Source organism: Cenococcum geophilum (genome assembly GCF_001692895.1).
Source record: "Cenococcum geophilum 1.58 unplaced genomic scaffold K441scaffold_68, whole genome shotgun sequence".
Taxonomy (NCBI): Eukaryota; Fungi; Ascomycota; class Dothideomycetes; order Gloniales; family Gloniaceae; genus Cenococcum; species Cenococcum geophilum.
Genome location: NW_027137626.1, coordinates 859,915 through 886,678, shown reverse-complemented (window position 1 = coordinate 886,678; position 26,764 = coordinate 859,915). Strand labels below are relative to the sequence as shown.

The following is a 26,764-nucleotide window of genomic DNA, read 5'->3' as shown; positions in this document are numbered from 1 at the left end:
ACTCCCGCTCTTGCTCCCCCCACTGTTCCGCTGTCCGCTGCCACCGCTCCCGCTCTTGCTCCCTCCACTCCCCCTATTACTCCCCCCACTCCCGCTGCCCCTCCTGTCCCTCCCACTCCGCGGACTTTGTTGCTGCTGCTGCGTGCCGCTCGGCCCTGGTGCCACTGGCGCGCCATTGCTGTCTCTCCCTCCAGCCTGCACGCCGCCCGGCCCGGTTGCGACCGGACTGGGGTGCCCGGTGCCCGGCACGCGCGGGGTGCCCTCCCAGCTCTTCCGCTTCATCATGCGGCCCAGGACGCTGACCAGCTCGGCGGCATCCTCGAACTCGGCGTCGTCCATGCCCTCCTGCGCGCGGTAGACGTCCTTGATGGCGCGGCGTGCCATACGGCGCGCGCCTTCGTGATCGTGCAGGCAGTCCCACAGGAACGCCGAGTGCTCGAGCGCGACGGACAGCCGCAGCGGGTGCGAGCCCGGCAGCACGGCTGTGGCATAGGCGGAGGCGGTCGTGAAGTGCGCGCCAGCGAGCGGGAGGAAGTCCAGCGGCTGGAGGAGGAAGGACGAGGGCTGCGGGATCGGGATCGGGTTCAGCCCTGGCGGCGCGCTGGGCGTGTTGGTGGCCGAAGGCCGGTAGGGGGATGGCGTGCCGACAGGGCCGCCGGCGGCGTAGGGGTTTGTTAGGAAGGAGGTTTCGGAGGTAATGGAGGCAATCGGTTCGCGTAGGGTTGGCTGTTTCGAGCGGGCGGAGGGAGACGAGTTGCCGTTGTTTCCGTTTCCGTTTCCTCTGCGGGTTTGACCGTTGTCCTGACGGGGAGAGAGAGGCATGGGTGGTACGGCAGCGGCGCGGGCGTCGAAGGTCGGAATGTTAGATTGCGAGATGGGCGGTTGGTTGTGGAATAGGCAGAAGATGTGGTAGAAGCTCGCTCGCAGCTTTACGCTCAGCACGCGGCATTCCGGCCCATGTTGATTGTCCTGCGCATAAGGTAAAACGTGGTATTCCAAGATAGATAGACCCTCGCGCGAGAGCCAGAGAATGTGATGATAAAGTGAAAGGGATTTGGTGTCGCGGGAGGTGTCGAGTTTGCGGAGTTTGCGAGCTCGGTAGAGCTTGCGAGAGAGGATGACTGAGAGGCCAAGGATCTGGTATAGGAAGCTGGAAAGGAGTGGATCGGAGCTCCCTGTAGCTTTCGCTATGCGGCCCAGAAACTTCTGGTCGACGTCCGAGGATGCCATCTTTCTGAGATCTAGTTCGGAAGGTCAGTTTTGGAGTGAGATCCAAACGACATGGCTGGAGCTGGCGAAAGGATCTTCATAGATTATTGAGGCCATTGAGCTACTTCTAGAAGCACAATAGTACTAAAACGATGATCATTGTGGTTGTGGGGTGAAGTGCAGAGGAGGTCATTGTCAGGCTGTCAGGCCTCAGTTGGTAAATATGTACATACCATTCAGACCCGATTTCAGATGGCAGGCGGCTCTCGAATCCAGATACGCCCGACAAGTCGAATCGAGTTGACAGTTGACAGGTCAAGGCGCCGGATGATCCCCGACGGTGAGATGACGGCGTGTAGCGGGTCCACCACTACGAGCCGCTATTGATGGTTGATACGTCGAAATTTAGCAACCGTGCACGTCTTGGTCTTGCGATTACTGGCCTGACCCGTACAGGGAGGCTGGAGAGGCTGATTATTTGACGGTTTCCGGGAGCGGCGGAGCTTCGAGGCGCTTCTCGGAGATTTGTTGGATTAATGGAAGTTTAGGTAGGGCGTCAAAAGAGACTATGGTACAAGATAGGTCGGGATGTGATGTCGTCGGCGAGGGAGGATGCGGTACGTAGGATTTGTAGGGTATGGTACAGGAGTTGAAGGAATGACAATCCAAACGCCAAATCTATCCGGGGAATATCTGCAAGAAATGTCAGTAGTTGCACGCATGCTGATGGCTGGACGGAGTCTAATGGTGCGTAGGACTCCCATTTACCTCAAAATGGACAAGGCAAGACAGTAATGCTGCAACGATCACTAACGCCCTCCCATTCGCCTACAGACGACAGGCTGATACTACAGTTGGGCCAATGGTATCTGCAACGAGCTCGAGGCGACTCGAATACTTGTACACTCGGGACTAGCAGAGGTCACTCATGAGGCGGGGCGCAAGGTGGCTGGGCAGTGGAAATCTGAGCCTCTAGACAACGCATTGCGACCTGCTGGCAAAACCTACACGACAATCGACAATCGACGACGAGGGAACGATATAAAAAGATGGTGACGTTGGCAGGCGGTGAGTAAGCGGTCAATGCACTGACTGAATTCTTTCCTGAAGCGAGGAAGTTTTTGTCTCGGCGCACAGGGTCAGGGCAGTAAAGGAGAGGGGCGTGCCTGGCGCTGGTGTTGCTCGTGTTGTTCGTCGATCACCGTTTTGATGGTCGGGCTCGTCCTGAAGTCTCGCGACACTAAACCGCTGGTGGTGAGGAAAACGAGAGGAATCCGCAACGCCCACGCAGCGTACAACAACGATTGCGACTGAAAGGAAAATCGGAAACGAAGGCGAAGGAAAGATGCTGTGCTACTATTATCCCACAATCTATCTGCCGGCGCGCTGGGAACGGGGGGTGCAGCGGGTCCTGCGTCAATATGCAGCTGGGGAGCTACGTGTCAAGGCTCCGCTAAACCAAACCAGCACAGACTTGTCTTATGCGCACCAACATGGCCTCTGTTGCCGCCGCTGGCTTCAGAGTCCAGAGCAGACTGGGAAACGGGGCGTCGTTGCCAGCTGGCAATTGAGGGCTGGCATTGAGTGGGAGGGCTGGAATCGTCATCGTGTTTGCGATCGATGCCGCCTTCAAGTCAAGTAGTCAAGTGCCAACAGAGAAAAAAGAAGACCCCAGACTCTAGATTCCTTCCACGGCTGAAGGTTCGCCTACATGCATCAGGCCTGTGCCCCCAACAATCATCTTGGCTGCTGCCGAAATAGCACCACCACGACAGTGTCACCCATCTGGAATGCCACGACAGTAAACGGCTCCAGTGGCGTGCTTCTTTCTTTTCCCGGAGCCCAGCCTCCTCTCTCCCGCCAGCCGCAAACCATCCGAGGGCCAGCGGCATCAATTGCCCCTCAATTCCTCAATTCGGCCCAAGGAGCGCATCCGCAACCCGGTATGCGCTCGTGGACCCCACGGCCGTTTTACGGGACAACAAGGCAGGCTTGGCGCGGTTGATTCGAGCGGACCGTAATGGGCTTGTTTTCTGCGTCAAGTAGCGACTATTGAGGTCAAGACCGCAGCAGTTCGCATCGGAAAAAGCCCCTCTCCAATTGGCGGTGTAGATGAACCCCTATTGGTTGAGAGAGGGACGCAGTTGGCCGTCAGCCTTGTGACTTGGCTCCGTCCCGCTTTGCTATCTTCGGAGCACGCGGGGTCTGAATAATAAGGCTGGATCGTCATAGTAGAGGACGTAGTCATGTAGCCGGGTAGCTGGCCGCGGCGACTAACGAAGTCTAACCAAGGCTCGACTGCTGAATACTTGCTGATCCTCCCCTCTCTTCGCCGAAAAATTGCAGTTCAATTCTTTGGGCATGTAGTTCACAAGAAATGTTTGATAATCTGAATGGCTAGAGGATGACGTTCCAAAAAAAATTAAACGAGTTCCCCTTGTAACTAGGGAGTTTGCCAGCTTCAAAAGCTACAGGCATCATTACTACTTGCTTCCATCTTGTTTTCGCGTTTAGAGACGTCTCGACTCGTATGTATCCAGCCGAACAACCGCTCGATTGTATTCCAAAGAGCCTCCCATGAGCCGCATTGTACTGAATTAAAGCAGCTTCCCGTCATGTTTGTAACAGGGCTTTGTGCCTAAGCGCAGGGCCAATCCTGCAAAGAAACCTCAAAGGTGCCCAGACTGTAGCAGCGACCATTAATGGGACTCTACAAGACCCTTAAACAACGAGGCTTTGCAGTCACATTTCAAATTGTGGTTCCTAGCTCGGCTGTTTCCGTATAACGCGAACCCAGATTACAGGTAGGAGAGCAATTGTTTCATCCAAATATTTTCAAATCAACGGCTATGCACCCAACTACGAAGAGAAGAGGTGATAGATTCCCATGGTAAGGAGGCAGGGTATATAAAGAACTGGCATACTTGGAGTTGTCTCAATCATCACGCGAACACCATCTCGTGTCATCAAGCTCCATCCACACCGGTTTCCATCTTGTCATCTGCTCCACTTAAACCCTAGCAGGGCTTCTCTGTTTGCAAATTGCGTTAAGGCAGCCAAAACTCCTTTTAGAATCCTCCGACTGTTGCTACATTCTGAAAATAATCATACCATCTCATTTTACGTGGCTTCGCGTCGATCCAGCCACCTTCCGTCACTTTACAAGTTTTTAAGAGTTTCTCCAGAGACTCACCCAGAAACCGCCCGCTGGTAGCCTCAAACGACATCGATCTACAATGTGCCGCTACTACGCTCACACTCACCCCTGCGGCCACACGACCACCGTGTTTGCAGCCTTCTGTGCCCCGGCGCAGCTCATTCAGAGACCATGTCCGGGCGGCAGCGGCGGCGAAATCTGGCAGAGTCTGCGGATGGAACATGTCTGCTCTAGGTGCCAGCCTGAAGGTAACGTAAGTACATCTAGCAACACGAAAGCGACAGAGAAGACGATGGGAACAAAGAAACGTCGTTGACACAGTTTCACAGAGCGGGAGCGCTTCCAGGAGACGGTGAAGGGTCCAAGAAGAAGCATGGTGTTACGGTCTAGACGGATGGTTGAACTTAGGTCTCGTTTTCAAACAGCTTTAGATGGTTTTCAAGGTGTCCGGGTGTTTGGAGTTGCGGAAACTAGAAAATCTGGACATCGCAATGGGGGACCTGTTACTGCATCCACTTTTTCTTTTTCGACAAGTATGAGCGAGTGGAGCTGAGATGCATTTCTGGTGTCCTGCGATGCTCGGGTTTCTGGTTGCGGTAATTTCTGCGTCAATTAGCTCAGAAGCTTATAAGTTAATATGAAATCTTCAATCCTTCGGAGTCTGACTGCATGCGTTTCATATGTTATATTTAAAAATCTCTTCAGTGGCTCTGGATGCCTCTAGCACACATTTGCGAACTAAAATGGGCCGTGTATATGTGCGAAGTCTCCTCATGCGGTTTTGATATCGGTGCGACCACTGATGCTGACATGCTGAATCCCGTGGGGTTTTCAGAGAAGATGAAGACGACGACGGGAATGCCAAATTTACCAGATCGAAGCGTCACATGGACACAGTTGGTCTTACATCGGGCCAAAGACAGTCCGTAAAGGGTAGGGGCTAAGCCGTTAAAAATGTAATGGTGCCTCTGCTCGCCTGGAAAAACCTTCCAATCAATCTAGGCGCCCGCCCCTAAGTTGAGGCGGATCTGGAATTTCCGGGCGAGGTGATTTCTTAGCGATGAGAATTAATCCTAAAAACAGGGCCAGTCGCAACGAGTCCCCGTGCTCGAATGCGTCGATAATAAATTACACGTAACGACCTGCCGTGAACGTAGTGGTGCGAGCTCAGCTGCGATAGTCCAGAGGTTTCATTGGAGTGTATTGGGCAAGGTTACCTCAGCAAGCTCAGACGTGATTCTGTTGGTGCGGATTTTCAATCGGTCCGCAAGCTGACTAACTACGTTTGTGATGCACCACCAGTATCACGTCTGAGCGTGTTCCGCGACAGTTCTTAGTAAATCCACGGATATCCGCGTTGCGGAGGTTGCGGATATTAGAATAACTCAACACCAATATTTTATATTATTTCCCAAAGTTGATCGATTATATAACAGAACCTAGGCTTTTAGAATATATTATTTTTATTACTTAGGTATTTTTGGGTCTTATGATCATTTTCGTTAAAAAAAAAAAAGCGTTATTAGCAATTCTGTGACTATATATAACTTTATTAAACGCTAACTAATATATATAAAACCTATATAGATCTATAATAGCCACCCTAAAGAACCTATTATAGCCTAGCGGATATATAGCGTTTGTATTATAGTATATAAATACCCACTAAAACCTTATTGCGCGTCAACTACTAAGTTATAGATATTTAAGCTAACCTATAGTATACCGCTACAAAAACCTATAGGACGGAGAGGTAGAAGGTTAAACAAGATACTAGAACAGCCGCTACCGTATTAGGTGCCGGAAACTCGAGCTCGGAGAGGTTGTACCATAGAGCGGGCGCGACGGTCCCGAATGGATTATCCGCAACGTCCTCAATCGCACTGCGGGTCTCTTCGTGCAGAGCATCGTGCAGAGCATCTTGCAGAGCATTGTGCAGAGCCTCGTGCAAAGCTTCGAGCAGAGCCTCATGCAGAGCTTCGAGCAGAGCTTCGAGCAGAGCCTCGTACAGAGCTTCGACAGAGCTTCGAGCAGATCTTCGAGCAGATATTCGAGCAGAGCCTCGTGCAGAGCTTCGAGCAGAGCTTCGTGCAGAGCTTCGTGCAGAGCTTCGTGCAAAGCCTCGTGTAGAGCTTCGTGCAAAGCCTCGTGCAGAGCTTCTGTAAAGCTTCGTGCAGAGCTTCGTGTAAAGCTTCGTGCAGAGCTTCGCGCAAAGCTTCGCGCAGAGCCTCCGTACGCAGAGCTTCGCGCAAAGCCTCGTGCAGAAGCCTCCGTACGCAGAGCTTCGTGTAAAGCCTCCGTACGCAGACCTTCGTGCAGAGCTTCGTGCAGAGCCTCCGTACGCAGAGCTTCGTGTAAAGCTTCGTGCAGACCTTCGTGCAGACCTTCGTGCAGACCTTCGTGCAGACCTTCGTGCAGACCTTCGTGCAGACCTTTGAGCAGAGCTTTGTGTAGGCATTTGTGTAGCGTTTGTACAGACGTTCATGCAGACATTCGTGCAGACGTTTGTAGCCCCCTAAAATAGTAGTAATAAGCAGCTTAAAGTCCTTAGGTGGTTNTTGTTTGGGTAGGNTGTAGGCGATTCAATANACACATCGCCCGTTCGGCGGCGCTTTTTACTAGATATCGTAGAGGCGTACGGAGTAGATATACTCATCGATTATAGAGCTGCTTCTGCGGATTAATTTAACGGTATTTCTAAGATGATAGCTGTTGTGGGGTGGTAGATCAATTTCGTTGAAAAAGGTGACTGCTCTACATACAAAATAAGTCGGATCGCCTAAGAAACCTTGCGAAAGTCTCTCAGACCATAGAATCAACTTTTTGACAAAAAAGGTTAGCAATATCCGCTTGCGGATATACGTATGTCCGCTAATTGATTCTATGGTCTGAGCTTGCTGAGGTAATGGGCAAGGTGTGGATGCCAATGGTGCTACCGTCAACCCGGAAAGACCGCCTTCCGTGCTCGGCTATCTGGCGTGGATAACGAGAAGGTTGCGTGGAGGACGTGAAGGAGGAGACGGCGCGCGCGTTCTGGACCCTTCGCTCTTTAATTTAACCACAGTCGCTGCTGAAAACAACACCTCTAGCACACGGTATCAGAAGAGGACGTCTGGCTCTTTTTGTATCTTACTGTCATCCTGCCTAACGGCAACTTCCACTGTCGCTCCACTCGCCTGGGGCCACCGACACGGCAAGTTCCATGCGCTTTATTACGAAACACACGCACTCGCCAATGTCTAGCACCCGCCACCCGGATCCCGATACGTCGACGATAACGGATGAGACGGCTGCGCCCAAATCCAAGAGCTCACCGTTCGTCAAGCTAGAAGAAGAACAGAAGAGGCCCGTTAAGGCCGGCCATGAAAATGCTCAGGCAGATAGCGCCACACCCACACAAGGCTCAGGCCCCCAGTTCACTTCCGCGAACAAGAAACCATCCGCAGCCGAACACACCGAGACGCCCAATGCCAACGAAGAACCTACAAAGCAGGAAGATGATGACCAGGTCCCTACAAGCAGGGACGGGGAAGCAGCGGAGGAGGATCAGGACGATGAAAGCAAATACTTGACGGGACTCCCTCTAATAATTCTCACAATAGGCTTGTGTTTGACTACTTTCATCATTGCTCTAGATAACACGATCATTGCCACTGCCATTCCTCGAATTACAACCGCCTTCAATAGTCTCGGGGATGTCGGCTGGTACGGCTCGTCATATCTACTGACGACATGTTCTCTACAACCGTCGTTTGGAAAGGTCTACACCTATTTTGATGTCAAATGGACGTATCTATTTGCATTGATACTTTTCGAAGGTGAGTCTCAGAATCCTCAATTGCAAAAAAGGAGAACGCTTCAGTGTTTTTGGAAGTATTCAATACGCGTTGCGAGTCGTAGAAGGCCTTGAAACAGCTGAGGGTGATCTTTGTACAACTGTGGCGCCCGGGGTGTTCTACTTAGGGCATTTCTCGCGTAATTGAAGCTACTTTATAACGCGTTAGCGTCCCAGTATCCAAAATGTCACTCCTTATACTACATAAACATGGCTCATTCGTATTACAGTTGGCTCCGTTATCTGCGCAGCCGCAAGGAACTCTCCAATGTTCATTGTGGGACGAGCTGTTGCTGGTGCTGGTGCAGCCGCATTGTTCTCCGGTGGCATGACCATCGTTGGCTATTCCGTGGCATTACGAAAGAGGCCAATCTATATTGCAGTGCTTGCAAGTATGTTTGGCATAGCTTCGGTGGTAGGCCCGATTCTTGGAGGTGCCCTGACAGATAAGGCATCATGGAGATGGTAGGTTCTACGCAAAGGTTTTTGGATTAAACAAACTAATATCCAAGCAGGTGCTTCTGGGTATGACAATTCAAAGCCCTTCGGAAAGTCTTGCTAATCTTTGCACAGATCAATTTACCGTTTGGTGGAATTTCCCTCGCTGTTGTATTTTTCTTTTTCACAAACCCAGAAAGACAATACAGTTACATGTCCGTGAAAGACAGAATCAAAGAGATTGACCTTCTTGGCGCACTTTTCCTCATCTGCTCCATTGTCTGCCTACTTCTAGCCCTTCAATGGGGTGGTACGACGTATCCGTGGCATAATTCTAAGATTTGGGGCTGCATTCTGGGGTTCGGTTTGCTTATTATTATTTTCATCGGCCTGCAGGTCTATCGAGGAGATCGAGCAACATTACCACCCAAAATCCTTGGCCAGCGGACGATTCTCGCGAGCTCTCTGTTCACCTCATTTTTCTCCATGGCATTGTATACGTAAGTGGGCTACTTTCATATCTATTTTGTCATAGCACTTTAGTTGTTTTAATTCACCTCCACGACCTATCCATTCCAGATCCTAACAGCTGAGCAGACACATTTTCTACCTGCCTTTCTACTTCCAAGCATGTAAAGGCACCACAGCTGAGGGTTCCGGCATTCGCACTATCGCCTACCTCGTTAGTATAACCCTATCGTCAGTCGTCATTGGTGGGATCATCACCGCGATTGGATATTATACTCCCTTTATGTGGTTTAGCAGCGCAGGTATGCCCCACTATAAACTTGCCAGTCCCACTTGAACTACCAACGTAAATACTAACAGCATGTAGTCTTCTGTATTGGTGCCGGTATGCTCTATACTCTAAAAGTCAACTCGGGCGCTGGTAAATGGCTCGGCTATCAAATCCTAGCGGGCGCAGGTGCGGGAGCAGGGGTTCAAATTCCGTTCATCGCTGTGCAGGTCGTGCTATCAGATAAGGACATGCCGACAGGAAGTACGTTCACTCTCAATACCTTTCAAATTTATTCAATGCAGCTCTATCCCCCTATATCTCCCCGATCTCCTCCCCGTATTACTCTCGTAAACCGTCAACCGTTAATGATATTTCCTCGCTTATTATGGGATCGACTAACCCACCCTCCAGACGCTGTAGTATTTTTCTTCAACTCGCTCGGCGGCGCCATTGCCATCTCCATTGCCCAAAACATCTTCGTAAACTCGCTCTCCCACGACATCCTCAAACTCGCCCCAGGCGTAGATCCCAAAATCGTAATCGGCGCCGGAGCAACCCACATTCGCGATGTCGTTCCCGCACAATGGCTACCTGGCGTACTGCAAGCCTACACTAACGCCGTTACCTCGGCATTCATCCTCGCCATCGCCACGGGCGGCATCGCGTTTTTCGTCAGCTGGGCGATGGAGTTGAAGAGCGTCAAGGGAAAGAAGCTCTTGCCCGGTGGCGGCGCATGAAATGGTTGCGATCATAGATCCGTCTCTTCTTACTTATCTTTTGCGTGAGTAGAGCTTCAAGGGCTAAAGACCTTTGAGTGAGTGGAACGAGACTCTTAGATGAGCTGGGAGCTGGGAGAATGCTGCTGTTTCAAGTTCGCATGGATTGGAAGGCATTTGCATTGAAGGAGCATTAATGGGGTTTTTATACAATATTAGCACTATATTAGGTGGGACACCACGCTTTGGCGCTATATAAATTTCATACAGATTTATGAGGATTATCCCATGCACCGTTAAGGCAATGTAGCCCGTGCGCGAACACTAAAACATCTTCTATCTATCTTCTATATACTGAATTAATTTTGAGCGAGGTCGTAGATTGGTGAGAAGATTGGTGCTGGTCACGTGGTAAGGACCGTGCTACCCCATTAAATCGCGATCCGTACTTGCACTTACGATACACCCCCTAATACTACGTAAATAAATTTAAAATTTAGATGGATTTATAGAGTTTATAAAGCGCTTTAATATAGTACTACTTTTATACTTAAATATCTTAAGGATAGGTAGATCTAGAGCTTATAAGAGCTCTATAAAGTAAAGAGGAGCCGTGCACGGAGCTTTATAGGCTCTGCAAATTCGCAACCTAATAACCTCTTCCTACCCCTTACCGCTTGAATATCTTCTATATTACTACCCTAGGTTACTACTTCCTACCTACTACCTAAATGCCTTCCGATTGTATATTTTGCACCGCCTGTAGGCAGTATCGCTCTTCTACTAACTTTACAACGAACTATTGTAGAGCTCCGTATAAGACCTATACATCTTATAGGGTTAATCCTTTATTTACTCTTTTTACTTACTACCTTTCTAACTATATATAGGAGAAGAGAAAGGGACGGTCCTGACAACGACCTTTAGCGGACCTTCTGTAGCCTACTACTTCTACTGCTACTTCCGCTGCTGCTTCCGCTACTGCTGCCGCTGCTGCTTCTACCACTGCTTCTTCCCTTATACCGCCCGTATCAATCCAGCCGCGACCGCCTATATTAATCCAGCCGCAACTACCCGCATTAATACAGCCGCGACCTACTACGGTCCGCCCTATCGCGGAGCAGCTAGATCATGGTCCTACTACCGTCCGCCTTATAGAGCAGCTAGATCTCGGTCCTATAAACGTCGCCTACAACTTCTGCGCGGCCCTACATTAGATTAATAAACGTGTTAGTATATTAAAGCCTAGCGATCCACGGTTTGAAGCCTGCTGTAAACACGGCAACGTAAACCTCCCTCTATTTTAGCCTTCGCCGGAATATCTACGCAGTCTTTTAGAGTCCTATAATACTTCTACTAGGCAGTTTAGGGAGCGGCTCCGCGCATATAATGCAGCATTAGCTTTTACGTCCGTAAACTGTACCGTTACTAACCGTGGTGTAGCCTATAGCGGCCCAAATTGCTTCCAGATATATAGTAAGCTTTACTATTTACAGGGCCCGCTAGAGCCTCCTACCAACGTTGCTCCGCGGTATGCCCAGCTATACTTTTACGACCCTAGCTATGCCATAGATATCCGGCTACGGGCCCGTCCTAATACCTAGCTAGATGCGACTATTCTGCGGTGCCTTACTGCTATGCTATCTAAGGTACGGAACCCTTTTATCGCCCTCTATTAAACCGCAAGGGAACGGCTTTAGGAGCAGCCTATAACAACCCCGTCGCGGATTATCTTAAACCCATAGATGCGGCTTATCTTAGAGGCTAGTGCTAACCGCCGCTATAAGAACCTACTAACGAGTAATAAGGTGGCCGTTATTATACCGGACGAGTACGGTAATACTAGCTTCCGCGATATTATACTTGCGGAGCGTTATGCGCCTAATAAGCAGCCGCGATACTGCCGTATTAACTCAACGCATACTATATATATGCCGCTCTACTACGTACTGCTCTTCCCTCGCGGTAATACTGGCTGGCACTAGGGCCTCTAGCTACGCGACTCTAATTAAGCCCGCTAGCGAGCCCACTAGTAAGACCGTTTAATACAGCAGGCGTACTTTCAGTTCTACCTGCATGTCCATAACAACTCTAGATTAGTCCCTTTTGCCTACTGCCAGCTATTTTAGCAGTATATCGTAAATATATGGGCGCTATGTAATCAAAATAAGCTTAACTAGATCCGCTCCCACTAATTAAACCTCCGCGCGGAGCTGTATAATGGCGTTATAGATACTTTTACCCGCTATAATCTGGACCCTTAATTATTAGGCCGCCGCGTAGTTCTTCTATTAAGTTTCCTTGGCGGAGCTCGCTTTATTAGCCAGTGCTATCAGGATTTAATGGCTATTATCCATAAATACGGCCGTCTAAGCATATTTATTACGTTTACTGCTAACCCTAAGTAGGAAGAGATTACCCGCAAGCTACTACCTGGCCAGACCGCTACAGATAGGCCCGATCTGGTTATGCGCGTCTTCCGCATAAAAGTTGCCTACCTCCTACACGACCTAAAACGGAAGCAGATCTTCGGCCGGTACTACGGCTCCGTCTGGACTATTGAGTACTAGAAACGGGGCCTACCCTATTAGCACCTACTACTCTTCCTATATCCGCATAACCGCGATAGGCTGCTAGACCTAGCCGTTATCGACCGTTTTATATCCGCCGAGCTTTTATAGCCGGAGGACGATCCCACCGGTCGTCTTACTAAGATTATAAAGTTGATAATAGTTTACGGCCCTTACGGCTCCTAGAATCCGCGAGCCCCCTATATAGTTGCCCTAGGGCTAAGCCTTCCGCCGACCTACTTAAAGCGGTACCCTAAGCGTTTTAACCCTACTACTGTTATACATAAGGACGGCTATCCAAAATACCGCCGTTGCAATAATCTACGGTCGTGGTCTGTCCGCTTACTAGGGGGAGCTACATTTAAAATGGACAACCGCTAAATTATTCCGTACTCCCTATATCTAACCGTAAAGTACTATGCGCATATAAATGTTAAGATCTGCGCCTCCGTAAAGTCCGTTAAGTATATCTATAAGTATATATATAAGGGGAGCAACCGTACCACTTTGCGGCTTACGGACGGCGATAAGGTAAGCTAGTATTTGCAGGGCCGTTATATCGGCCCATCTAAGGCTATCTGGCGGCTATTCGAGTTTCCCGTTTATAAGGAGTACCCCCCCGTAATTTAGCTTGCGGTGCACCTTCTAGGCAAGCAGCCTATATACTTTTAGCCCAATTAGTCTACCGAGGAGATTTAGTAGCGCCTTAAGCTCTCTTACTCTATACTAACGGCCTTTTTTAAGTATAATGCGGAGTATAAGGATAGCCGTAACCGCCTATATTAAAACTTCCCTAAGCAGTATACCTTTATTTTAAAGCAACGGGAGTAGCGTTTACGCTAACGAGGCTCCGTAATAGGCCGTATATATTACTGCAGTCCCGTTATAGGTGAGAGGTTCTACTTACAGCTACTGCTAATATCCATTCCCGGCCCTACCTCCTTTAAGGACCTCCGTACTATTACTAGTATAGTTTATCTAACCTTCTAGGCCGCCTACGTGGCCCTAGGGCTACTAGAGGATAATTATAAGTGGATTAATTACTTAACGGAGGCCACCGTTTTTGCCGTTAGCGCCCAGCTACGCTCCTTATTTGTAACCACTTTACTTTACGGCCCTATTACAAAGCTAGTTACTTTATAGGACCGCTTTAAATAGTCTATTTGCGATAATCTACCTCGCTTTCTAGCCCACTAGCCTAATATTCCTCCTACAGTCGGCAAGGACGATAACGCCTATCTTAATTACGGCCTATACCTTATCTATTAGATACTTACCAATCACTAGAAGACGCTTGCGGACTATAGCCTGCCCTAGTTCTAGCACTAGTGGGGTGTTATTACGGAGGGAAGTAACCCGCTTCTTATAGCTAAGCTATAGCAATACAACCCTATAGAGGAAGAACGCCAGTTTACTAAGCTACGCTAGTAGCTAAATACAGACCAGGCAGCGTGCTTTAATACTATTATTGCCGCTATAGATGCCGATCCGCAGACGGCCCGCTTCTTCCTCCAGGGCCCTATAGGTACCGGTAAAACGTTTCTCTATCGCTGCCTCTGCCACTACTACCGCTCGCGCGGTAAGATTATTCTTTGTATAGCTTCTTCTAGTATTACGGCCCTCCTACTGCCCAGCGGCCGTACTGCCCACTCCCGTTTTCGGATACCTATCGATTTACACAAAGAGTCTACTTGCAATATCTCTAAAAACTTAAATCTAGCTAAGCTTCTACGCCGTACCTCTCTACTTATCTAGGATAAGGTGCTAATGTAGCACCGCTACTACTTTAAAGCCGTACACCGTATGCTTACGGACGTCCGTTCTAACAACTCTACCTTTAGTAGGCTCCCTACTATCTTAGGCGGCGACTTTGCTTAGATACTGCCTGTCGTCCCGCGGGGGAACCGCGTAGCCATTGTAGGTGCCTGCCTGTAGCGGTCGTTCCTCTAGCCTACCTTCCATATACTATCCCTACGGTTAAATATACGTATCCGCCAGGGCGAGATAAATTAGTAGTTCGCAGCTTGGGTACAAGACTTATCTTACAATGTAGCCCTAGCTAGTAGTATTACTCTCCCGCCTGGTATAGGCCAGTTCCGGTCCCAGGAACCCTTTTACGGGCATATATACCCTCCGCAACTGCTTACTTAGGCATATACTACTCTTAATACCTTCCGCGATCGCGCTATCCTAACTATTCGTAATAATACCGTGGCTAAGATTAACAAGGCTATCCTTGCGCGGCTCCACAGCTCCCTAAGCACGTTTTATTCTATAGACTCTATAGAGTAAAATGGAGAAGATAATTATATAAAACTGCCGCCAGCAGAGCTCCTATAGACATTTAACCCTACTAGCCTACCTCCATTAAAGCTTTCCCTAAAGGTAGGCGCGCCCATAATCCTTTTACGGAACCTCTACCCTAAAGAAGGGCTCTATAACGGCACCCGTATAGTTATTACGCGCCTAGGCCGGCGCTATATTAAAACTCGGATGCTTAGCGGCAGCTTTTACGGGCAGCTACGGCTAATCCCTCACATTAAGCTTACCTCTACGGACGGAGAACTGCCGTTTATTGTTAGTAGAAGGCAGTTTCCAATCCAGCTATGCTTTGCTATGACAGTAAACAAGTCACAGGGGCAGTCTTTTAACTTTATCGGTGTTGATTTGCGTATACCAGTCTTTACGCATAGGCAGTTATATATTACGCTATTAAAAGTAACGGATATACGCGGGCTTTCGCTGTTACTACCGCAGGGAGGCAATACCGCTACCGCTACTACTACTAATATTATATATCTAGAGGTGTTACTATCTATTACGGGCTAAGACGCGGGGGGATAGTATGGCAGCGGTGGCAGTAGTAGGGCAGTAGTAGGGCAGCAGCAGGGTAGTAGTAGGGTAGTAGTAGGGCAGACTGAGTTTAGAAAGCTAAAAGCCCGCCACAATATCTATCCAAAAGTCTTACTTTCGTAATAAGGTATATTATTTTATTATACAACTACTCCTACAACTACCCTATGGGGCCAGCAAAACTTTTATAAATGCCCCGTAGGGCCCAGTAAACCCCCCCCTCTACCCCCCCTCTACCCCTCCCCTACTCCTCATCCTCATCCTCTGACGACTCCTCCTTGAGCACAGCCACCAAACGGCGGAGCAGCCCCGCAACCCGCCCGCGCCGCCCGAGACGGGGGCAGACGCGGGCAGGCGGGGCCTCTTCCTCCTCCTCATCATCGTCATCATCATCGTCGTCGTTGTCGTCATCGGCGGCGGCGGCGGCAGCGGGAGGTGCGCGGGCGCAGGAGCGGGAGCGGGAGCGGGAGCGGGCTGCGGCGGGGGAGGCAGAGGCGGCAGCAGACGCTATTATCTCTATTAGTTATGCTTTTTACGGCTTACGTTGCTAACTTACGGACTCGGAAGGAGCAGCGTGCCCCTTCGCTGCCATAATGGCAGTTGGCACAGCTGCCGCGCAGCTAGCCGGCGACCAGCACACACTCCGTAAATAGGCCACCGCCCCGCACGCACGACGCACAAGCCTGCGGGGCTATCGTACCCCGGCTTTGCGCCAGGGCGGCCTCCGCATTCGGGGGCCTGGCCTCTAGGCGGACCCCCCGGTAGACCCCGGGAGCTCCACCTGGGCCAGGAGCCCACCGCAGAGACACGCCCTAGACGCGCGGCAGGGGACGCAGCGCCCGCATTGTGGCCGTGTTGGCGGCGGCGGCTTCGGCGGCGGCGGCGAGCGCGGCAGGCGAGGGATTCTGGGGCGGGAGGGCGGCGGGCTGATTCACGGCCGTAAAGCTGGCTGGGGGGGGAGCAGCGGCAGCGGGGGCAGTGGGAGCGGCGGCGGCAGCGGGGGCAGCGGGAGCGGCGGCGGCAGTAGGAGCGGCGGCAGCGGTGGGAGCGGGGAGGGGTCTGGCGGCAGCGGCAGCTACAGCAGCTATTTACATGTCAGTATCTTCTCAAATTCTCAAATTCTGTTATAGTACTAATACTCACCAGCACGCTCATCTGCTGGGACCGAAGTCCCGCGCGCAGGCACCTTAGCCTAAGACGGCGGCGGCAAAGGCGAGAAACGGCGGCCGGGCGCGGACATGGCGGCGGCAGCGGCGGTGGTGGTGACGGTGGTGGTGACGGTGGTGGTGGTGGTGGTGGCGGCAGCGGTGGCAGCAGCAGCAGGAGCAGGAGCAGGAGCAGAAGGAGCAGGAGCAGAAGACGCAGTAGCAGCAGCAGCAGCAGTGGTGATGGTGGTGGTGGTGGTGGTGCTGTTGCTTGAGGAAGAAGACGACGACGACGACGACGTGAATAGCTATTGTCAATATACGTCACGTGATCAATTATGTAAATCTATATTACGCGATTATTATATAAAGGCAGTTTTACGTTACTATAAGGTAGCTACATAAATTCTATAGTAGTAAGGTAGTAGTGCGGCAGTAGTAGGGTAGTAGTAGGGTAGTAGCAGGGTAGTACTAGGGCAGTAGTAGGCAGTAGAGGGCAGTAATAGGCAGTAGAGGGCAGTAATAGGCAGTAAAGGGCAGTTAAAGCTTTAATACTCTAATTTTTATTTTTTTTTCTACTCCTACTTTATATAAATATATATAAAAATATTAATAGTCTTTATAATAGTCCTTATAGTAGGGTCTTTAGTATATATAATTATCTTATATAATATTTTTAAAGGAAGAATTTAATTTTAAATATAAAGTACTCTTTATAATAATAAAAGTAGTGCTATATAAAATTAGAATAAAAGTAAAAATAAAAGTTATAGCTATGTCTAAAGTAGTAAAGTTAGTAAATTAAAAGGGAATTAATATAGTAATAGTACTATATATATAAATAAAGGTAAGAATAAAAATTAAAATTAAAATAGTTATAATATAGTATTAACATTAATAAACTATTATAATAATTATAATAATATAGGAATAGTAGTAATAATAATAATAATAAATTAGTAATTAAAGTATTAGTAAAATATAGTATATAAGTAGTAATAAATATAGCTATAAATTAGGAAATAAAGATATATTAGAAGTAATAAAAAAGAAGTTATTTTAGTATTTAAAAGGGGAGTAGTAAAGGTAGTAAGGGTAATAATAAAAATAGTAAAATAGAAAAAATAGCATAACGGTAGTAGTGGGTAGTAGTAGGCAGTATTAGGGCAGTAGTAGGGCAGTAGTAGGGCAGTAGTAGTGCAGTAAAGGGCAGTAGGGGGTAGTAAAGGGCAGTAATAGGCAGTAAAGGGCAGTAGCAGGGCAGTAGTAAGGCAGACTGAGTTTAGAAGGACAAAAGCCCGCCGCAGGCGCGAGAATTCCGTTAAATTTCCCCAAGGAACCAAATTGCTGGCTGTAAGTCAGCAATTTGGAAATTTTCCTTGGAAAATTTAACGGAATTCTCGTTCAATAGTATACGCTAATTAAAGCTCGACGCAACGGAGCGGTGATTCTGCCGCCTGGAAAACTAATACACGTAGCCCACGCGGTAAAGCTGCCAACGGTGATGCGGTTGGTCCAGACGAGGACGAGGACGACAGAGACGATGATTTTGAGAGTGGCGGCCAAAGCTTAGGCAGTGAAAGCTCAGGCGATAGTGATTCTGATGCTAGCGGCGCCGCTGACGACAAAGGTGACGAGCGGCCTTACAGAGAGGATAGGCGCGCATAAGTCCGAGCACATCGGCCGTGGCTGAAGTCGGACAATGAACGCTTAGTTGCGTACAAGAGCAAGATGGGTATGAAGTGAGATGGCATATATCGCCGCTTCCCCAATTGGACACCAGGGGCAGTATATGCGTGCTGGTACATATTACAAGGGAAGTAATCCATTAAGGGTGCTGCGATATACTTAGGATATCCCAAATTGCTCTTGCGGAGTAAGGTTTATTATAACTATAGCACTTTATCCTATTCGCTGCTGGATTCCCTATATAGTGTTAACATTAAAAGATAATTCTTTTAATCTCCCCTAAGAACTTAGTCTTAGGAAACCCTCACGGCCGTACCGAGAAGTTATCTTTTCCTCTCTTTGTTTTCTAAATTGGTCTGGAGTGAAGTTTCATAATGTTGCAGAAAATTCAAAGTCCGCACATGGTTAAGATGACCTCGTTACTTCCCTCTTCGGCATTGACATCACCGATATACCCAATCCAGCCTTTCTCAAACTTTGCCCACGCTACCGGCGTCTGTTCCTTATCCACTGGCCCACTCGCGAAGACGTGGCTTTGTGTCACGCTCTCTGCCGAGGGCAAGTACAACGCATCAGCAGAGTCTACGCCCTTTAAGAAGACAGCTTTCTGGCTATACTCCGGCTTTAGATGTTCAGGCGAGGATTTCAACTTCGTCGCTGCCTGATGGTTCAGGTATACGGTCGTGCGGTGATAGTCGCCATATTGCCACGGTACGTCGAAAGTAGAACGCCATAACGCGTCCATGACTGTAGATTTGACGAAGCTGCTGAAGTTGCAACCGAAGATGGCTGTTCCGCCGTTAGATATATAAGTCTTGAGCTTGTCGAGCGCCTCTCGGTTCGACTCAACAGTGATGCCGGGATCAGTGATAATAATAGCAGAAGGGGAGTTATTAGCGAGGTACTGAACGGCACTGTTGGAGTTGCTGGAACGTTTGACTTCGGCGCGGTTGGCGAGCGCATCGATCAGTTTGTCGTACATTTCGTCAAACCAAGGCTGGTTCTCGAGGGAGAGCAGGAAGATTGTGGGCTTCTGAGCTGGTTCAGCAGCGACACCAGGCTGAGAGGGCATAATTGGTAATTTGAGGGCTTTGTACGGATAGTCTAGTTGTGGTTCGGGACATATGGCGAATATCGAACACAGGAACCGCAGATGTTCCAAGATGGTGAGGTGGAAGATGGTTGGGTTCGCGTTGCTTAGCTAGACCGTGCTTCCAAGTCTTGGCGGCCGCGGATGTTCATCGGCAAAAATAATTTACCGATACTCGAGGTACGTGGGGGCCAGCAAAGACGGGGCACGTGACGATAAACATGCTTGGCATTTCTCAGCATGTTCCTTTCAACTTTGACCTCAAGCATGCGGTCGCCCACGAAACTCACTCGTTCACAAGGGTGGCCGGAGCGGGTCGGCCGTTCTCCCTGCTAGCGGTGGCGACTTTAAGTGTTATATCGTGAGATCTGACTAATCATACACGTGACTGGGATTTAAACTTTCACACTACGGCTAGAGAAACCCGTACCGGCGTCTTGAAGATGTGGGCACTAGACAACTTGCGCAGCTGGAAACTAGACTATATACACCCGCCAAGATGACGCCCCAGGCGCCAGCTTCAAGGACCCCCTACCTTTATAAAATACAGCTAATGCAGCCCAAATTGGTGGCGCGACGAGCTCGTATTTACCCGTCCTTTATATTAGCTATAATCGGCTTAAATAAGCCGAACGCTAGGATCGGGTAAGGCGTATTCTATCAGGTAAGGCGCATATTTTTTGACTTAGGCGTTCAGCAGGAGGCTCGGAAGTAAGCCCTGCAGAAGCTCAACCTTTGCTGCCGATATATACGATCGTGGCCGTCGGCTTCCTGTTCAACTTCTGACTCCCTATTATACACGCTTTTAAGATGCCTTAAAGGCAGGCGTGCTGTATGCGGGTCTCTTAGGAGGTATTGGAGCCTCTAAGGAGGTAGAAAGGGGTAGTAGGAACGATATACGTGGGAGTTAAGTTCGTTTGAGGTGGTGTATATAAGGAAGATTTGTCTATAGCTCTGCAGAAGATTGTTAGCTTTTTCTAAGCCAAATTTGAGCTTACTAAAATGTATCGTCAGCCGTCCTTACCGACACTATCTAGTTTATTAGGGCTTTACTTAGTTGCCAGAGGACACAAAAAGCAGTAATTAGATGAGCGGTATACTGGTTATGTGGCAGAAGTTATAGCAAGGATGGCTCCAGCAGCTGCATTAAATTCGGCGCCGTCGTCGTTGTCAAAATCCATAACAATAAGACTGGTAGGCAGGAGCGATATGAGGTTATTCGGTAGAGCTCCGCAGGATCTGCAGAATCTGCAGGACTGCTTACTACTAAGCCGCATATAGAATGCCTCCTTACCGACGGTTACAAAACGTCAAATTCGACAAGGCTTCGCATACTGCGCCGAGCCTTCTATATAGGGCCTAGTTGATTACGAAAGAACGCCATAATATTAAGGTGTAAGATACTAGGAGGCGACCCCTGCCCCGACCGCGCAAGTTGTCTACTGGGACTGCATGGGCGGCTCGGCGGCTGTCGGGACACTCCTCCGCTAAGGAAATATGTCAGCGGAAAGCTGGTTATCCCTTCCTACGGTGGTTTGGGTCCAACGTTATCGATAAGAATTGAACCAATCAAACCAGCTAAATCTTCCCTGAGTCCTAATGTTTTTTGGTTTTCGCGCACAGGCCACTTTTGTATTGGACACCACCGTAGCAAGGGATAGGACGGGACTACCTAATCGACTATTAAACAGAGCACCAAGAGGGAAAGCCCTCGAGAGCTGCAAAGCTACGCTGCAACTACGCAATGGTGAGTGACCACGAGACGATCTTGTATTCGTATGCTAATGCCAATTACATGGGGAAATACAGGGCCTAAGCAGCCTTGGGATGGGCGATGCTGAATATCATAATAATGACATAATTCTACCCCGCGCCAGATATTGTTGTTGCTTGACTACATTAGCAACCTCACCGCATCAATTCAAGGCACGATCGTTGCGCTATCAAAAATGGCGAAGAAGTTCTCCAAGCCCAAGGGGGAGACGAGGACCTCCTTTATGTTTCCGTCGTTCCATCAGGACGTCGTGAACGCAGTCTCCGACGAAATCGCCTCGACGCGGTTCCATAAAAACGATAGCAACAGAGATTCTAACAACGAATACTCAACCCACGTCATGGGCAAATTCAGATGCAACAACGATGCCTGTTCCGCGGGTGGCTGGGGCAGCAAGAAAGTGGCCATACTGATAAGGGGATATCCCAAGAATGGGTACAACGCTGTAGTGTTCAACCAGCGTTGCAAGTCCTGCAACCGGCTAGGCACCCTGACACTAGACAAGAAATCATATGTCGACCGAGTCGCATACAGGCTCAAGAAGTGGGCAGGCATTCCAATGGAGCAGCAATACTACGTCCAAAAAGAAGGCCTACCACACGAGAAAGACCTCTGCGAAGGTTGTAAGAGAGGTGTTTGTCGGCAGACGAATGACTAGGAGTACCCTTAACTGCTGCAAGTCGAAGTCCGAGAGAGCCAAATTTGTGCATTTGTGTATTTTAGTGGCTATAACTTTTCAAGAATGGGTTCGGTCAATCGCTTCAGCTTCAGGATGAATAATTAACGAAGACATGCAATATGTTAGCGTAGCTAGGAGCCGCCTCCTTAGTGTGTTCTGTATATGCGTAATTAGGTCTAGCCAGGGTCCCGTTTTGGCTCCTGTAGTAGACCCGTTTCTGGTTCTCTTGGGGACCGCACTCCAAGCGCCTTCGATATTCTTCCATCTTCCGAGATCCGTGCTCAGAACCACCACAGATTCACATCGTAAGAGTATGTTGCATTGCAGATGCATATAGGAAATTTTGCTAGACGAGAATTTCAAAATTCTAAGTCGTTTTGCGAGGCGTCTTGGTCACGTCTGCGTACACAAAGTACCGCCATAGTAGGACTTAGCGAAAATCGCGAAAACCTTATCTCAGTTGACTCAGACCCTCGGAGAGAAAATCCACCTCACCTCCTGTAAACTCCTGAGCCAATCAGCGGCTGGCACCGCCACACCTCTATAACTCCTATAACTTCTATAAACTCCTAAGCTAATTAGCGACTGGCGCCGTAGCCTAATATACGCCGTAGGCATTAGCGCTTGCGCTATCTTTAGCAGCCAATTATAGATTGCCGAGGTGGATTCCTCTCTAAGAGTTTAAGAGATTATAGGCGCGTTTTATAAGGGCTGTATAGCCTTACTAGTAGACAATAGTTGTATCGCCTTTAACCCCTAATATAGCGCTACTTAGCTCGCTAATACCTCCATTTGAAAGCTTATCTCCTACTTTATATATTCTATCCGTAATAGAGCCCGACTATACCCCTAATAGGTATATATTTAAGTAGGACGCTTAAAGTCCTATATCTAGCCCTCTTAGCCTTTCTAGCCCGCTAGAATACCTTATTAATATATCTAAAGATTCCTCTAATAGCGATAACTAAATAGATAATAACGGCTAACCCAGTATTAGTAAGCCTAAACCTCCCTTATTAAACTAAAGTAGGAAACGGTAGTAGCATATAAAGAAGTTATAAGCCGTAGTTAATACTTTAAAACGAGAGGGTTGGACCTTTGCTTAATTCTTATCTACCTAGGTTAAAGTAGACGATGTGGATAATAGGGGGGTTAGAATTAGGTACTATTAGTATAATTATATTAAGAAACGACGGTAAGTATTATTAAATATAGTTATAGAAAATCTGTAATTTAGCTATATTTAAGGTGTAGTTATACTAATAGGGTCTTTTATTATAGAGTTAAACCGCCTTATTTAGAAGCTGTATTTTAATATATTTAACAAGACGTTAAATATAGAGAAGCTAGACTTTAAAGTTGCCTTCCGTACTATATGGGACATTACCCTAATATAGTATATAACTTTACTATAGCTGCTTAGTAACTAGCGTATATATAAAGTAAGTTATCTAGTAAGTGTAACGGCGCTATCGCACGTTACCTGCCAAATTCTACCATATTCTACCGACCTGTAATTGGCTCGGCTGGAGCTAGCGCCTTAGCGGCTTACCCTATATGTTTATTTACATCGGTTTCAGCAACCCCTTTTTCCCTTCTCCTTAGCTTAGTATTTTCGTAATATAGCATTCTATAAGCTTTAGTTTAGAGGCAATTATATAAGCCGTAATATTATACTAAGCTTACCCTATCTAGCCTGGGAAGGCCTTAATAATATCCTACCCTAAAAGAAACTTCGTCTGTAACAACGCGTTAACACGCTATACTTAGACACTAAAATAACTCTATACTGCCTGGGAAGGCCTAAATAATATCCTACCTTATAAGCCAGACAGGACTAGACCTATACCCCTAGAATTAAAACTAAAGCGAATAATATTAACGAACCCTAAGAAGCTTTAAAAGAGCTGCCTTTATCTAAGAGGAACCCGAGATCTAATTGGGATCAGAAATTGAAGATAACGATAATATTATAGACGTACGCGAGTAGATTCGCGCCTTTACGGCTAGCTAGAAAGCTAATCGTTTTAAAGTAAGAAATATATAAGAGACCCTATAAGAGATCCTAGAAAGCCTTACGGCCCTATAAAATATATAAGCTTTGCAGTATAGGTATTGAACGAGCGACTTTATTGTAAATCTATGAAAATCAAGTGGTATAAATACATGAGGAAGGTGTAAGAAATAAGATGAAAGGGAATACCAATGCGTAGCTAAAACAGGGTGATACGCAGTCGAGACAGGGTCGTGTTTTGGTAGGGTATTAGTACCGGTAGTCGGTTATAAAATAGCCTAACTTTTTCTTCCTAAAGCCTTAGCCGACCTATTTACTCTACTAAATATAATATACTAGGGAGTATAGATATAATAATAAAGTAATTAAAGTTTGTTAAGCTCTTTAACCCTTAACCCCTATCTAATAGGATAGACCCTACCTTTAAAAATTAGAGGATTTAAGTATAAGGAAAACTCCGCGTTAACTATAACTATTTCCCCTTTAAAGAAGCTAAGATACTTTACCTCTTTAGTTAAACTTGTCACGGGACACCCCCGTGACACCTTATACACGTCCACCTATTTCCACTAACTTAGCAATTAGAGACTAACCGCGAAATGGCAATTTAATAGCAATCTAATAGCAATCTAACGGCAATCTACGGCATTTTGCTATATTCTGCTAAGTTCTACTAAATTCTACTAAGTTCTGCTAGGACTACGACCTAAACCCTATTCTGCCTATATACTAAGTAACTAAGTTAATAATATATGCCCTTTCTTCCCATTTTCCTACCTTCTTTTCTTATATAACGTTTTAACCTCCTTATATAGTTTATATATATAGCTTAATAATATCTACCTTGCTATATATTATCGTCGCTTATATTTACTCTATAATACTACGTTACGTTAACTACCTATACTATTATTAACATATAGAACAAACCTAAAGCCCCTATAACAGCCGCCGGTATTATATCCGCACTTTAAGAACAATTAGTAGGAATATAGAAGTCTTTTATAGACGCCCTTAAATAAAACTAAGCCACTTTAAATTAATAATAAGCTAAATAAGAAGTATAATACTAGCAATTAATTAAGGACCTTTAAGAAGAAGTCCGTACCCTTAAGATGCCCACTTTAGGACCTTAAGACTAAACGCTATCTCCGGAGATAAATACGCGGAACGCGAACCCTAAACCTATAATAGCCACTTACCCTAAGCTGACTACTATACTAAAACAATTTAAATAACTACTAGATCCCTTAGTATTTACTAGTAAATAATAAGAGCTCTAATTATTTTTAAGTCAGCTTAAAAATAAGCTAATTAGTAATGCTAACCATTACCTAATTAAAGCTAACTAACTCTATTACGCCCTAAGTTAACTAAAAGGAGTGTCACGGAACCCCACCGCAGGGGCCTCCATAGGAGAGCCCCGTGCTCTTGCGTACACCTCGCGTACAGCTTATGTCAGCTACGCGTAGGTATATCACCTCCTTACGCCCTCGACCCTTACGATCGATCGCGCAACGTCTTGTAGACTCCTCGAATACATACGTCTTGTAGCCACTGCCCCGTCCCATGATATTACGTTGCGCCTTTTTACCACCAACACCTAGCCTATAACCAATTCTATGTCTCTGTAATACTATAGGCGCTACTAAAAGCAGCATGCCTATAAGTTACCTCACTTTATACTTCTAAGGAACCCATAATAGTAAGATAATATTCCTTACTAGCCACTATATTAAACCTAAAGAATAATCCAATACCTATACTTAACCTACAACGCTAATTAATCCCAGGAGAATTTAATTTATTAGCCCTAGCCTTAACCCCTAAGAAGATGGACACTAATAATATCTTATCTTTTATTGACTATATAACTACGAACAAGTAAGCGGAAGGGCTACTACCTATTAAAATTAAAATATAAGACGCTAAGACGTTTATAAAAATGGTAGCATAAAAACCTAATAAATACTACTACCTTCTATAGAACTACTACCTAAAGCTTATATAAGCCGAGATGCGTACTGCCTAAGATTGCGATATTATCTAAGACCTATAAGCTTGTGAGGCGCTCGCTAATAACACGCGTTAAGAAACTAAAGATAACCTTCACGTGTCTAAACGCGACGTCTAACAGTTAAAGAAGGCTAAGATTGTACTTATTGCTACAGTTACTAAAAGAAAAGGCATAATTAAATACCTATAATCTCAGCTTAATAAGCATATTCGTAACAACGCTAGATACCTCTCTACTGTATATAACGCTACTTAAGTCTCTACGCCCCTAGTAACTTCACCTACTTAACGCTTAATAGAGAGTTAGCGCTAAGTAGTTTTACCTAATAGGAACCCCTACTAAAGTAATAATAAAAGCTATAACGACCAAATTTAAGCTGCTACCGTAGGGTCTAATATATATTACCCTGATCCCCTAGTTTTTTAGGGAAACCGCAAAGAATATAGCTACTAGAAGATGTAAATCCGCGAGAAACTAACTTAGAGCGCCTACCTTTTTCCTACAGAAGATACTAAAATTGGCTATATTATTGGGCGAATAAAGGGTACACTATTTAATAGACTCTTCGCCCAATAGGAGACTAATAGCCCCTAAAAGTAGTAGTCCCACTAAGAAGTCCTTAATAATCTTAACCTAATATACCGCGACTACGACCTACTAGCCACCAACTAAGCTAAACTACGTGCCCTAAAGATGAGCCCTACCGAATTATTTAACGAGTTCTATATTAAATTTTAGGAATACACCAGAGCCCTTACCTGAGACAATACTAAAGACTAAAAAGATCTCCTTAAAAAAGTCACTTATCGCCTTAGTTACGCAGCCGCTAGCCATAACTA

At 47.1% G+C, this 26,764-nt stretch overlaps 5 protein-coding genes across 5 annotated transcripts; 3 read left to right on the top strand and 2 right to left on the bottom strand.

The window, feature by feature from the left end:
• Window positions 1-303: 303 nt before the first annotated feature.
• K441DRAFT_464234 (14-3-3 protein) lies at window positions 304-1,230 on the bottom strand (the record flags this gene model as incomplete). Its single annotated transcript, XM_067641802.1, has 1 exon — window positions 304-1,230. A coding segment is annotated over one exon (927 nt), but the record flags the coding sequence as incomplete, so codon positions are not given.
• Window positions 1,231-4,445: 3,215 nt separating this feature from the next.
• On the top strand, window positions 4,446-4,682 carry K441DRAFT_588709 (uncharacterized protein; the record flags this gene model as incomplete). Its single annotated transcript, XM_067644724.1, has 1 exon — window positions 4,446-4,682. One exon carries the CDS (start codon window positions 4,446-4,448, stop codon window positions 4,680-4,682), a length of 237 nt encoding a protein of 78 aa, XP_067497951.1.
• A 2,613-nt stretch (window positions 4,683-7,295) lies between these two features.
• K441DRAFT_669229 (MFS general substrate transporter) lies at window positions 7,296-10,381 on the top strand. The gene is made up of 7 exons (XM_067650114.1): window positions 7,296-8,184; window positions 8,432-8,666; window positions 8,717-8,726; window positions 8,775-9,139; window positions 9,237-9,409; window positions 9,475-9,639; window positions 9,790-10,381. The coding sequence occupies exons 1-7, from the start codon at window positions 7,602-7,604 to the stop codon at window positions 10,113-10,115; spliced, it is 1,857 nt and encodes a 618-aa protein (XP_067497950.1). The 5' UTR covers window positions 7,296-7,601; the 3' UTR covers window positions 10,116-10,381.
• Window positions 10,382-17,556: 7,175 nt separating this feature from the next.
• Window positions 17,557-19,532, bottom strand: K441DRAFT_700602 (uncharacterized protein; the record flags this gene model as incomplete). The annotated part of the gene is made up of 2 exons (XM_067653262.1): window positions 18,775-19,532; window positions 17,557-17,564 (listed from the first exon to the last, which is right to left on the bottom strand). The coding sequence occupies exons 1-2, from the start codon at window positions 19,421-19,423 to the stop codon at window positions 17,557-17,559; spliced, it is 657 nt and encodes a 218-aa protein (XP_067497949.1). The 5' UTR covers window positions 19,424-19,532.
• A 1,610-nt stretch (window positions 19,533-21,142) lies between these two features.
• Window positions 21,143-22,183, top strand: K441DRAFT_646881 (uncharacterized protein). Its single transcript, XM_067646835.1, has one exon. It carries the CDS (start codon window positions 21,391-21,393, stop codon window positions 21,871-21,873), a length of 483 nt encoding a protein of 160 aa, XP_067497948.1. The 5' UTR covers window positions 21,143-21,390; the 3' UTR covers window positions 21,874-22,183.
• Window positions 22,184-26,764: the final 4,581 nt, after the last annotated feature.